At 47.5% G+C, this 13,736-nt stretch overlaps 1 protein-coding gene across 2 annotated transcripts; it reads left to right on the plus strand.

Moving 5' to 3' along the window:
- Positions 1–7,205: 7,205 nt before the first annotated feature.
- On the plus strand, positions 7,206–13,574 carry plin3 (perilipin 3). 2 transcript variants are annotated; one of them, XM_084675667.1, is made up of 8 exons: positions 7,206–7,338; positions 9,815–9,905; positions 10,125–10,320; positions 10,495–10,577; positions 11,072–11,303; positions 11,507–11,826; positions 12,079–12,333; positions 12,571–13,574. In XM_084675667.1, exons 2-8 carry the CDS (start codon positions 9,837–9,839, stop codon positions 12,682–12,684), a joined length of 1,269 nt encoding a protein of 422 aa, XP_084531793.1. In that variant the 5' UTR covers positions 7,206–7,338; positions 9,815–9,836; the 3' UTR covers positions 12,685–13,574. The 2 variants fall into 2 exon arrangements, with proteins under 2 accessions (XP_084531793.1, XP_084531795.1); XM_084675669.1 differs by having other exon boundaries at positions 12,079–12,294.
- Positions 13,575–13,736: the final 162 nt, after the last annotated feature.

Below are 13,736 nucleotides of genomic sequence, written 5' to 3' on the forward strand. Positions count from 1 at the left end.
CTCTTGTCATAGACTAAATGTTGTGTTCCCTGTTTTGTTTAAGTGGTGATATACTCCAGGGGTCTCCAACCCTGTTCCAGGTGATCCGCCTGCCTGTAGGTTTTCGCTCCAACACTAATCTAGCACACCTGATTATAATAATAAGTTGGTTGATAAGGTAACTAGTGTGAAATCAGATCAAATCAGCGTGGTTGTAGCAAAAACGTCTCTCAGGCGTCTCTCCAACAACAGTGTTGGCGGCTCCTGCCTAACACCATGTTGGAACAAATGTTTGCCATTGTTGATTAGTTGGTTTGCTCATTATTCACCTTTATAACTGTTTTCTCATTTACATTTAGTCATTTAGCAGACGCTCTTATCCAGAGCAACTTACAGTAAGTACAGGGACATTCCCCCGAGGCAAGTAGGGTCAAGTGCCTTGCCCAAGGACACAACGTCATTTGGCATGTCTGGGAATCGATCCACCAACCTTCTGATTACTAGCCCGATTCCCTCACCGCTCAGCCATCTGACTCCCAGATGACTCCCTCTCTGTTTTCTTGTGTCTCCTGTTGCCAGACTGCCTTGTGTATCACCAGGTTCGTCCAGCCAGATCATTGATATCACAGTCTCGTCTGTGTCCTGTTCGTCGTCTCGGTTACTGATGATGTTTATTCGTATCGCTGTGGCTTCCATCATGTTGTGGGTGACCTTGAGTAAACCTGTGTTCGCCATCTATCAGTTGTCATGTGCTTGTGTCTGTGTTGTTGAACATACCGACCTGTGACGTATCATCATTTTCTAATACTTTTCTTACTTGAAGATTCTTATCTTACAGCAACCACTCTGCTTATCTGAATGTTCCAGTACGTTTTGACCTGCTATTGTAATACTCTGCAATATGGTCTGGCTGAGTCTTGGCCTGCACTTCTCACGGCTGTTTATAACGATGAACACATGTACAGTACTCACTAATACAATCAGCCAATGCCCAGCCCACAACCCCTGGGCATCAACTTGATGTCCACAAATGAAAATGCAATTACTGAGGATTTTCACTTGGTGCATGTCCAGACCGGACATGTTCAACGAGTCGACCGGTTCAGACCGGTCTTGGAATGATTGGTTTAGAGAGAAAAGGTGTGTGTGTGTGTGTGTGTTTTTGCGTGTGTGTATTTGTGCGTGTTTGAGAGGGGGCGGAATGCTGGCAATGTCATGGCCGCCATCAATCTGTCTGTGTGTGTGTGTGTGTGCGTGTGTGTGTGTAGCAGGGTGGAGGGTTGATGAAGAGGAAGGAGGGAGAGGGAGTGGAGAGATAGAGGAGACAGTGGAGGAAGAGAGGAACAGAGTGAAGCAGAGACCCTGCCTCTGTTTCTGTCTCCAGCTTACCTACTGGCTGACTGGCTGACTGGCTGGCTGACTGGCTGGCTGGCTGGCCGGCTGGTTAGCTTTCAGACTGGCTGTTGTGTGCCCGATTAGACTTATTATGGTTGGAATAGGCTAGGAATGGTTTGCTGAACCCAATGCTAGTTTCCTCAAGGATCACAATGACTCTTGCTTAGAGACTTGTTGCTCTTGTTGGTTAGAGGCAACTGATTTAAAATGTTGTATTTGCTGCAAAATATTCTATTTTAGTTCATCTTATTTTTTTTTTTTTACTACTGCTGCTTTTTCTACAGGTACACTTGCACTTACAGATTCATGTTGTTTAAATTGTAACTTGCTTAACTACATGCTCTTATGGTTCTTCCCTTTGGCACTTATTTTTTTGGTTGTTCACAATGTGTGCTTCTTGTTTTGGCTACCCTTAATGCTTTGGGGCTATCTTGTTGTTATTATCAGTGACCTATGCACTTTGCAAAGCTCTCTCTTGGAATTTGCTTTGGATAAAAGCGTCTGCTCAATGAATACATGTAAATGTAACTATGGTTGGCTTTGCAGCCTTGCTGGTTAGCTGGCTGGTTGGTATGGTGACTTCCTGACAGCTTGGCTGGCTCACTGGATGACTGACTGGTTGATTGACTGGCTGACTGACAGATAAGGAGGCAGTTCCAGGTGTGAAATGAGCCTGCGCGTATAAACACTAGAGGATACTCATGCAGGCAGCAAACAGAGTTTATGAAAACCGTACACTAACTGCAGTGCTGTGGCAGTGTTACCTGCAAAAGGCCGCCAACAGTGGGGAGCCTCCTTAGAGAAGGTCGTCCCTTCACTGCCGGGGGATCATTGATTAGCCCGTGTGTTGCTTCAAATTGATGCTGCAGTCTAACCCAGAGCTACCATACTTAGGCTCGTACTTTATGAGGCAGTGTTTTTATGCGGTAGTTGCTGATTTTTTTAGTTTCAACAGGAAGTCCACAAATCATAGTCGTGATGTGTTCCATCTACACCCTCAAAGGTCATATAACTCATTGTACAACACTGCTCTGTATCAATATGTCGTTTTCTGACTCCTAATACTGAAGAACACAGCCAGGCTTAGCTAATGACTCTCACGAGACTTCACCAGAACGCTGATCTGTTCACACCTCCGGTAAATGTTCCAATTATTACACCCCCCGACACACAACCCGTTATGTATTGTTTTTCGTGACTATATCTAATTTGCGTCATAAATCTGTTGTACAAAATCCTCCACGGTGGAAAAACACAAGAGAATTTCTCTGTAAATTAGTTGATTTTCCGTAATACACCGCTGAACCATAAACATGCCGTAACCGGTGAGAATCGATCTAATCCTTGAAGCTAAAAGCACGAGCTGGGGGACATCTGCAGTGGTACTTTAGGCTACAAGAGGAGCCTGATCCTTCATCCAGCAAACACTCTGTCAGGAATGGAAGCGTGGACCCAAAAGCAGACTCCAAAATATGCGTCTTTCCTCCTTTTATTGGAAGCAGAAAATGACATACAAAAAGCAGATCCTCAAAAAGCATAACTCTAACTCTGTGGCAGGTGAGGGGAAAAACGAAGCGCAGAACTAAAAATCCAAGCCACTTAAAAAGCACAGAACAAACAAGGCACAGGTGAAAACAATTATGTCATAATGAGAACAGATTAACAAAACCAAAAACAAGAAAACACAGCGAGGAGCCTCTGGTGGCCAACAAAGGGTCACAACCCTGATGCACTCAGAAAAGGTCCACCCCTTCACCATGGTGCTGTTGTCACACTCTGATGCATGGCCAACCCCTAGCTCTCTATATTACTTCCACGTGAAGTATGTTCTTGTCCACTCATATCCCACCAGGCCCATGGTCAAGGTCACGCCTTATTAATACGTCATTGGGCCATATATCGCCGGGGCGAGAGTTCAGATCAGGTTTCAACCTTGGGATGATTTGTTGCCGTAGGTTATATGTTACCGATACCTGTTAGTGCAGCTCCAGACTCCGGAAATAAGACACAGGACTCTCGGAAATTAAAGTTTGGGGTCTGAATTCACGAAGAGTCTTAAGATGAAGGAACTGATTCGGGACCAGGGTTCTGCCCTGCACAGATGACCTGAGTCAAAAGGCTCAACTAGTCCTAGACCAGCGGTGACAGGTGATATATCATATATGGGGGCCATGATTGTGTTGTGTGAATGGAGTAGTGAAGCAACACAACCAGCTGGAATTATAATCTGAACGCATTTAGAAGCTCAAGGATCCTTTGACCTTACAAACACTGCAGAGCTTGGAGTGCTGTGAGGAAATGACAGCCATGATTTAAGCCAGGAGAAACTGTGTCGAGGAAAAACATGTTTGAAATGTTACCGGTGTGGAACACCTGAAACAGCTGGTTTGTCCACGTTCACAAATCTCAGCACAAATGTTTTCCATTACTTTATAATTGTAGCGCATGCTTTGCTGAGACCACTTCTAGAGTCTGGATCAAACTCTCTCTTTGATCCTGATGGATACTTTTTATTGGACTCATTTCCACTGGCAACAACTGCGTAACCACGACAGAAGGACAAGCCAGACCAGTTGAAAGTCCTCGTTTAGCGCTCTCGCGCCGTTCTGGAACGCACAGCATCCGACCGCACCTGGGGTCTAAGGAGGCATGAAGCCTCCTGGAGAACCTTGTGTTCTCAATGCTCTCTGTCTGGGGATCTAAGGCGGAAAGAAGGAAAATAAAACCGAACAAAGCCGAGTTAATGAGACACAGACCATGTAACTAATTCCAAAGCAGGATGATATTGTAGGTAACATTAGTCGCTGTACCTCACTCAGACAGCATGCCAGAAGACTGTGAGATGTGCCGGTGTGGTCGGGCAGCCTTCCCCCCTAGGCTGAGGAGGGAAAGGGGATCGTTTTCCTAAGGCATCAGTGAATTCCTTGTTATCTCCCAATCTACAATTACTCAATCACCACAACAATTTAGGCGACGGTCAATTGGCTCAGTGGAGCACTGGGTTAGGACCTAAGATGAAACAGATGGCGCGCAATGCCCACTGGGCACATACTGGTAACCTACCAGCAGAACAGGAGGAAGAGGAGAGGATATGGGTGGGGGGAGAGGAGAGGAAAGACAAGGAGGAAGATTAGCAGGAACAGACAGAGGGGAGATGAAAGGGTAGGACAAAGAGGGGGGGAAGAGATGAGAGCCTGAGCCTGAGGTTGGAAGAGAGAGGGGAGGGGGTGGAAAGAGGGGGACGTTGGGGAACATTAAATCCCAACTCTCCATTGTATATGAGCCTTAACAAGGTCCATGATATATGAGTAGACCACTGAGGTCAAGGCATAGGACATGGCAGACAGACAGGCAGACAGACAGAAAGACAGGCAGACAGGCAGGCAGGCAGGCAGGCAGACAAACAGGCAGGGACACAGACAGACAGACAGACAGACAGACAGACAGGCAGACAGGCAGGGACACAGACCGGCAGGCAGGCAGGCAGGCAGCTAGGGACACAGACAGACAGGCAGGCAGGGACATAGACAGACAGACAGGCAGGCAGGGACATAGACAGACAGACAGGCAGGCAGGGACATAGACAGACAGACAGGCAGGCAGGGACATAGACAGACAGACAGGCAGGCAGGCAGGGACACAGACAGACAGACAGACAGGCAGGCAGGGACATAGACAGACAGACAGGCAGGCAGGGACATAGACAGACAGACAGGCAGGCAGGGACACAGACAGACAGACAGGCAGGCAGGGACATAGACAGACAGACAGGCAGGCAGGGACACAGACAGACAGACAGGCAGGCAGGGACACAGACAGACAGACAGGCAGGCAGGGACACAGACAGACAGACAGGCAGGCAGGGACACAGACAGACAGACAGGCAGGCATGTTCCAATGGTGTTCTTCCATTCAGTTGTCAGTTTCAGGTCTTGTGCTGCCCACCAGGATTAATGTTGACTTTCCCGGGGCTGGCAGGCAATAACTAATGTGTCCATAGAATTTCCTTGTCCAAAAAGAAATGTCTGCAGCCACTCAGAGTTATGATAGCCATATTCAACTCTTCTGTGTCAGCCTTTCCAGCCTAATGGATGACTGAATATGAAAGGACAGACAAATGAAAATTCTAATATTCCAGCATAATGGCAATACCCTGAATGAATTGGAGGACTTTTTAAAGGGAAATTGGATCTTGCATAACAAACACGCTTAATAGAAATTTAGCAACTAGCGCACTGGGAGTCGCTTTCAGCCTGCCAGCAACACAGAGACCTAGTGTTCCATAGCTTTTCAAGGCCATAAAGGGGCTTTTTATATCATTCGACTTCCACCTCAGGAAAGAATGGAACAATTTTATCGCTTTATAAACAATTCGCAGAAAAAGCTTTGCATAATGTATGAAAAATACATTTACTCAGGCAACACAGGCCTCCAATTTTTATCCCTTCCTCTCCTCTGCATACATGTTTAGTGAATGGCTTGGTGACACGCAGGAATGTAAGGTCAGGCACTGTGGGGGTCACAGGGAAGTTGTTTAGGCCTCCGTGACGTGTTCTGAAGAAGAGAAGCCTTGAGCAGCTCCAAAACTCTGGCGCTGAAGCGTGTAGCTCACCTCGTGGGTAAAGACTGCCCCCTAGAGGCGGACGTGTTAGTTGCATGTTGTCAAACTGTGTCAGACTGGCTGAAATCCTTGGTGACCTTTGTTCCTCGAGGACAGGTCACCAGATGTGATTCATGGGCTGAGTTGTATGTGAGAGTTTATTGGACTTTGTTCTGCCAGGTGTATCATATTTATTAATCTGAGTCAGACACTGCTCTGATCCAACTTCCTGAGCATCTGACTACTATGATCACAGGTGAAGTGTGTGTGTGTTTAAGTGTGTGTGTGTGTGTGTGTGTGTGTTTTGGGGGACTGCCCTGCTGAAATCCTGGGCACTCCGTTTCTGAGAGAACTTTAGCACTTGCATGACCTGATCTGACGTTGTGATATTAATTTAATTTCAAGTCATGCAGTGATTGTGTGAGCATGACACAGATATGTTAAGTTTGCTTCATGAAGGAAAGAAGGGAAAATACAGTTACAAAGATAAACATGTCACCTTTACCCTATCTCTCCATGTATGGTTATGTCTGTCATCTAACATTTTAGAAAGATGAGGAAATCTATCTTCCTAATCCTATGTCCTACTGAATCCAGTTATGGACTCTTATATACAATTGCTTTTTTTTTTGAATGAGCTAGTCAAGCACCTTAGCTTTAATATTCTAAACCCACCACTGATGTTAGAGAGACAGAGAGACAGAGACAGAGAAAGAAAGAGATAGAGAGAGAGAGAGAGAGGGGGGGGGGGTATCCTATGTCTGGGCTGCTTGATTTAGCCTTAAATTATGGCAGAATATCTCTCTACTGTCAGTGAAGCAGACACAGATCTTAACCAAGCCAACAGACCCAACCATGCCACAACCCGAGGGCCAGATAATGACCAGAACACCACACAGCACACACAGCTTTACACAATATACTGTAGCCTATACAAATAATTTATATATACTTCAGTCTTAATGATGTTTTAGTATTTTCTTGTTTTTATCAATGAAATGTTTATTTTGTTTAATTGATGATGCTCTGGCCACGTTGTCATTGTGACATTCCTGCCAATAAAGCGAGAGAGAGAGAGAGAGAGAGAGAGAGAGAGAGAGAGAGAGAGAGAGAGAGAGAGAGAGAGAGAGAGAGAGAGAGAGAGAGAGAGAGACCATCGCAATTGTATGACTAATTGTATGTAGGCGTACGTCAACCTTCTCTATATTTTGACATAGCAGACACTGATTGGTTAACTCTCGGGAACGGTCAACTCCGCCTTGTCTCTTGTGTTTCTGCTTAAGAGGCTTGTTCGGGACCTGCCTGGTTCAGAAATTGAGTGAACGCGGGTCAAAGCAGGACAGGACATCAGGCATTCAAATCAGGTCAGTTACATTAACTGGAAGATCGTTGCCCAATTCTTCTAAACTAAATGAAACATGAAAGTTAAAACGTTAGCGTTAGCTGCTAGACACACCCATTTCTAGCCTAGTCAACGAATGTTCAATTCAGCTAATAGTGATATTTCATGAAATTAAGGCATTTAAGGCTATTGTAGCCAGCCAGCTGTTGTTCCAAGTGCCTACTAACCCTGAACCTTTGTAGCCAATTTAAACCTTATTTGCCAACATGTCTACTGTAGCAATGCAATGTCTAGATAGCTGTCACTGGGAAAATCCCCATTCTGGAGTAAAGTTCATTGGCTTGAGCTTGTTGAAAAGAGTCTTTCCCAATCAGTTTTGCACAATATTCGTCAGTTTAACTTGGTGTCTATATTATTACGCATCACTTGTGATACGTATTAGGAAGTGAGTCATTCTTCTTTCATTATGCGATAGATACTTGTATTATCAGAGCACATATCTTGCTGGAGGCCTACCAAAACAGGAATGTTAATGCTGGCGGCTTTGGAGAGTTGAACGGGTCTGACTTTCGCTTTCAACGTCATTTCACTACCAGGCCGTAGTTGTTAAGGATGTCCTTTGTAACCGCTATGAAATATCCTGCCGGAATGCAATGTTCCTTCATTAACTTTAAAGTGTTAGGCAACACAGCTCGGCTTTCTCGTCCACTATAGGTGTATTCAAATAAGTTTGTTATGCGGTGTCCTTAAGACTGGTTCATTAAGGCTCGCCATCATCATAAAAACACCATATAGTCGTATCAGTTGCTTATATCTCTCTATCTCTGTTAGTGGCTCGTTATCAGAGTCAGGTATTAAGTGTAAAGACTTTGCTCCAAGCAGTGTTATGCCGTCCCTCTGTAAGTAAACACGTAAATTAAAAACTACAGCTATAGTTATCTGTACCACGTGTTTCCTCTCCAACTGTTTGGTGTTATAGGAGTGGGCACAAGTCACTTCAGGTCACAAATCACAGAATATTAGTCACATCAAAACAGGATAGCAACTCCTCTATAAAAAGACAACAGGGGAGAGATTCAGGGTCACTTAAACTATCGTAAAATATATTGACATCCAAAAAATAAAGCTCAGGTTGTTGGCTACTTGGGACAGCCAAGAGGCATCCAGCATGACTGCCTCAGAGCGAGACCGAGGAATCCAGTAAGCGAGTGCTGCTGGTGCTGGAGGCCCCGGCCGAAGCCTGGGCAGCGGGTAGGAGCCCCATCCTATGCATCCAGCTCCATCATCCTGATGCGTCCTGCTCGGGGAAGCCGAACTCCAGCCTCCTGGACACCTCTCCTCATCTCCCTCGTACCTCCCCTGGCATCGCGGGCGGGAGGGTAGCAGGCCAGGCCCCACTTCTCCTGCTCCGACCAGGTGTGGGACGCAGGTGTACCAGTGCTCCACCTCCCTGGGGGACACCCAGGGGCCTGCGGCTAGGGCGGAGCCAGGGAAGGAGGCCCTGTCGCTGGGCTGGCCAGGGGCCGAGAGGTCCTGGGGCTGGGTGAGGGCCATGGGAAGGAGGATGGTGCGTCTACAGGGGTCAGGGTGAGGGGATCTTGAGCGGTGGTCGTCAGGTTCCTCAGTGTGGTGCTGGGGTCATAGGGTAGATCTCTGCTGCCATCTGGTGGTGGCCTGAGAGACTGATCTCTGCCTGACCTGGAAACGATGCAGCCACAGATTTGGCGGCTCATCACTAGAGTGATATGAAGTAGGGTTAAATGGGTTTTAATGGTGCCAGATGAAAAATAAAATCTTTTTCATGCACACTCCCTTTGGAACGTCATGACATTAGGAACCAAAGCTGTTGTGACCTCATAATACAAAAGATGGTTTGGCTCTTTTGTTGCATGGCAACAAGATAGATTCATCAACATTCCATGCAAATATTTCTCTTGATTTAAGATGTCAGTCATCTAAAAACACACTAACAACTAACAGAGGTGCACTGAAACTGACCGAGAATCAAATATGAAACATAGCCATGTGTTTGTAACAGGTGGTTGTTTTTTAAGTTTAAGGTTTATTCCCCATATCAAGTGCAGGCACATTCTACTAACAACCTAGCATTCTAGACGCAAACATTCTACAGTAACTATGAGATCAACTGTGAGTTCAGAGAATTTAGATTTATGGTGGTAACATAATCAGTGAGTGTTGCATCATTTCATTGTGATGTCATCATCTTTGATTTTTGTAATGGAAATTCACTCAGAACTTTCATGGTCATAAACCACCTCTTAGAATTTGACAGAGTAGATCTGCCTGGATTTTATTTGAGGTTGTTCGTCTAACCAGCAGAAAGACAGTGTTGAACTCCCAAGCCCCTCGTGGAAGACATTGAGCTGTCAATAACGCTGCCAAGTCAAAACTCTGCCTGTTGATCCGTACATCCTGAGGTGAATATCTATTTTCTGCTCTCCCCCCCTCCCCTCCCCTCCTCTCCTCTCTCCTGGCAGACATTGACGACATCCTGTAACTATGGAGGACACTGGGAAGACTAACGCAACAAGTGCTGACTCATCGGAGGTTGCTAATGGAGACCAGCAGGTGAGTGTCTCTTGTCAGTGTGATGGTGAAAATTGAGTTATCGGTGGCCAGGGACGGATGTGACCACACTGTAGTTGCACTTCCAAATCTGAAGTGCAGAATCCAGTATTCAGGGAGGAAGATGGGAGGTTGTGTGTTGTCGTTGACAGGTGTTTTGTGTTCCTCACCCCATCCCTCCCCCCATCCCTCACCCATCCCTCCCCCATCCTTCCCCTCCAGAGCGTGGTGTCCCGAGTGGGAAGCCTTCCCCTGGTCAGCTCAGCGTGCGGGGTGGTCTCCACTGCCTACACCACCACCAGGGACAGCGTGCCGCTGCTGAAGGGCGTGATGGACGTGGCAGAGAGCGGGGTCAGGACCCTGGGGGCCGCTGCCACCACGGGGTCCAAGCCCATCCTGGATCGCCTGGAGCCGCAGAGTAGGTTCCTGTCAGACGACGCATTTCCTCTCCTGGTGGCAGGAGAGTCCACACACCCACAGTCAACAAAATGAGAGAAAGGAGTCATTTAGACACGGATTCATACACAGAGGATATACAGTAATGCCTGCCTGTCTGTCTGCCTGCTCACATTTCTGTCTGTCTGCTCGGCAGTTGCGGCTGTGAACGAGTATGCCATGAAGGGGCTGGACAAGATGGAGCAGAATCTCCCGATCCTGCAGCAGCCTGCTGACAAGGTGAGCCAACCTCTCCTCTCATGCCTCACCTCCCCTCTCATGCCTCACCTCCCCTCTCATGCCTCACCTCCCCTCTTCTACCTCACCTCCCCTCTCATGCCTCACCTCCCCTCTTCTGCCTCACCTCCCCTCTCCTACCTCACCTCCCCTCTCCTGCCTCACCTCCCCTCTCCTGCCTCCCCTCTCCTGCCTCACCTCCCCTCTCCTGCCTCATCTCCCCTCTCCTGCCTCACCTCCCGTCTCCTGCCTCACCTCCCCTCTCCTGCCTCCCCTCTCCTGCCTCACCTCCCCTCTCGTGCCTCACCTCCCCTCTCCTGCCTCACCAGCACCAGAGAAGAGAGATGGATGTCTTATCACTGTTGATTTGTTTTGTTGTTTCTGAGTTGCAAAACTTGGGTGTCGAGATCATTTTAACTTGATCCTGCACCAGAGGTTTGTCTAATGACCCATGTTCTCTCCCTCCTTCCACTCCTTCACCACTTCCTCCCCCCCAGCTGGTTTCAGACACGGTGGGGATGGTGTACCAGTCTGTGTTCGAGGCCAAGGACGCCATGATGGGGGCGATGATGGGGGGCGTGGAGATGACCCGCGCGGCGGTCAGTGGAGGCCTCAGCACAGTGATGGGGACCCGGGTGGGCCAGATGGTCAGCAGTGGTATGGGCCTGGTCCTGACCCGGTCTGAGGACTGGGTCGAACACAACCTGCCACTCAGTGAGAAGGAGCTGGGTCAGTGATTCATGGATGAATGGGGGGGCAGGGGATCATGGATTAAGAACTGATTGATTAAATACTTATGTTTCTTTCTTATGTAACTTTATGCCCAAGGGACGATGCAACAATCAAATGTCATCCATCCCTCTCTCTCCCCTTCTCTTTCCCCCTCTCTCCCCACCTCTCTCCCCCTTTCTCTCCCCCTCTCCCTCCTACAGCTGAACTGGCAGAGCCTGGTCCTAGTGTGAAAGACAGCCCGGCTGTGGGTTCCAGCTACTTTGTCCGCCTGGGGAAGCTGTCTGCCAAGGTGCAGGAGCGGGCCCTGCAGCTGTCCGTGCAGCGAGCGCAGCGAGCCCGGGACTCCTCTTACGCCGTCGTGGGTCAGATCAGCAGCACCCTGGACCTGCTGGAGAGGGCGCGCTCGGCCAGCAACCAGCTAGGGGGCGCCCCTGAGCAGCTGGTCCAGCGCTGGAGGGACTGGAACGAGGGGCAGCCTGGGGAGGCGGAGGTGGATGCAGGACACAAGGGCGAGACTGAGGTGAGGGATTCTGGGATATGTTTTGTTTTGATACGGGGGGAGGGGGGGGGGTTTATTAGGCTTAACTGACCTCACCCCTTAGAGCCTTGTCCCTGCCCTTTTGTGTGTAAAAAAAAAAAAAATTGACATTTGTGAGTGGTATTTTTGGTATGAATATTCATTCACTGGCAATTATCACGTACACAAACGCAACCCCTTCCAGAGAAACATTGCTCTTTTTCCATCCATTCTACTGTATTGTATTTTACACAGCTGGAAGGGAGGACCTTGTCCATGGTGCGGGGCATGAGCGACCAGCTCCGCTCCGCTTGCTTAGGCGTGGTCTCCAGTGCCCAGGGTCTTCCAGGTGTGGTGCAGGACCAGCTGGCCAACGCGCGCCAGGCAGCCGAAGACCTGCAATCATCCCTGGGCAAGACCAGCTCCCTCACCCCTGTCCTCCTGGAGCAAAGCCGAAAACATCTTAAACAGGTCGGTCTGAGGCTGGATCCTAGGCTGCTGACCTATCAGGTTAGGCGACGCCCGGAAGGATATGGGTGCTTGCTGTACTTTACACTAACCTGTCTATCTCTAGACACAGATTTCTAATTCCTGACTTGTCTTGATACATTTTGTTGCAACAGATGGCAGTTGATTCTGGCACTAACACTGAATTAACGGCGCACCACACACACACACACGCATGCACGCACATACTGTGCTGTAATCTGCCCGGTAACAGCTGACAAGTGTGTTTTGTGTCCCTAGGTGCGACACTCGCTGGATGGCGTCATGGAGTACCTCCTGAACAACACTCCTCTGAACTGGCTGGTGGGGCCTTTTGCCCCTCAGGTCACAGAGAAGGGTGAGGGGGTGCAGTAGGACCAGGAAGGGAGAGCGAAGAATCGATCCGATTGGTTCAAACAACCCTTGGCACCTGTGAAGATCAAATGTTGTTTTATAGAGCATAAGTTAGCGATATGGTGCTGTTGGGATGTTTAGAGTTGTGGCTTGCTAACACCTGGGGGTTGGTTTATTGGGGAGAATTTGAGCACTGATTGGCTGATACTGTGCTTTGACCTTGCTTTACAATAAGGCCTTAAAAGAGTGTGGCTTTTATGGTGTGTGTGTGTGTGCGCACATCACTCCCTACCACCTAGTTAATGATATATGTGTAGAATGTCTGCACTTGGATCTTTGCACATAACTCCCGCACTGCACTAGAAACTCCTGCACTAGAAAATCCACACTAAGCTGTAATATCATGTGATCTGTGTGGAAAATCCCCAATCTGATCAGAGAATTTTCTACTCCTGAAATGGCAGCTATTCATGTTAGTTGTTGTTTGTTGTGGAAAGGAAGGTTGCTGTTGCTAAGATGCAGAACAACATGACTTTTGAGTGAGTAATAAACTTGTGAACGGTGTAACATTAGGCTTAGTGCATATCTGGGAATCAGCATGTTGTTCATGATGAGAAGAGAATCTCTGGTTTAACTGCTTTGCAATTCACACAACTCCTGCCTGGTCACATATCTAATATATCAACTATTTACTGGAATGCACCATTTGAATCTGGATGTTTACATGGTCCCCTCAGTAACAATGAAATATAAGCTTTAGTGAAATTGACAAGATTTGTCTGTCTAATGCTCCACCATAGTGCCTTAGCATTGTCAAATCTGACCTGCTGTTATAATATAATGCAATGAATTAATGAGTGTGTTCTTTGTTTCAATATGGCAAAAACATTAAATATTGAAAGAAAAAGAAAGTTTATTTGCTTATATGATTTTACTTGACAAAAGATCAGTGCAGACAATATAGAATCTGGAAGATGTGTGCAAACAAATTAAATACTGCACAGTAGAGTTATTTGTACTCTTCCTCAAAAATAGACACCTGATTGAACATCAACCCGAAGTTTTACTATGGG

This window comes from Hypomesus nipponensis, chromosome 16, assembly GCF_054491055.1.
Source record: "Hypomesus nipponensis isolate SF chromosome 16, ASM5449105v1, whole genome shotgun sequence".
Taxonomy (NCBI): Eukaryota; Metazoa; Chordata; class Actinopteri; order Osmeriformes; family Osmeridae; genus Hypomesus; species Hypomesus nipponensis.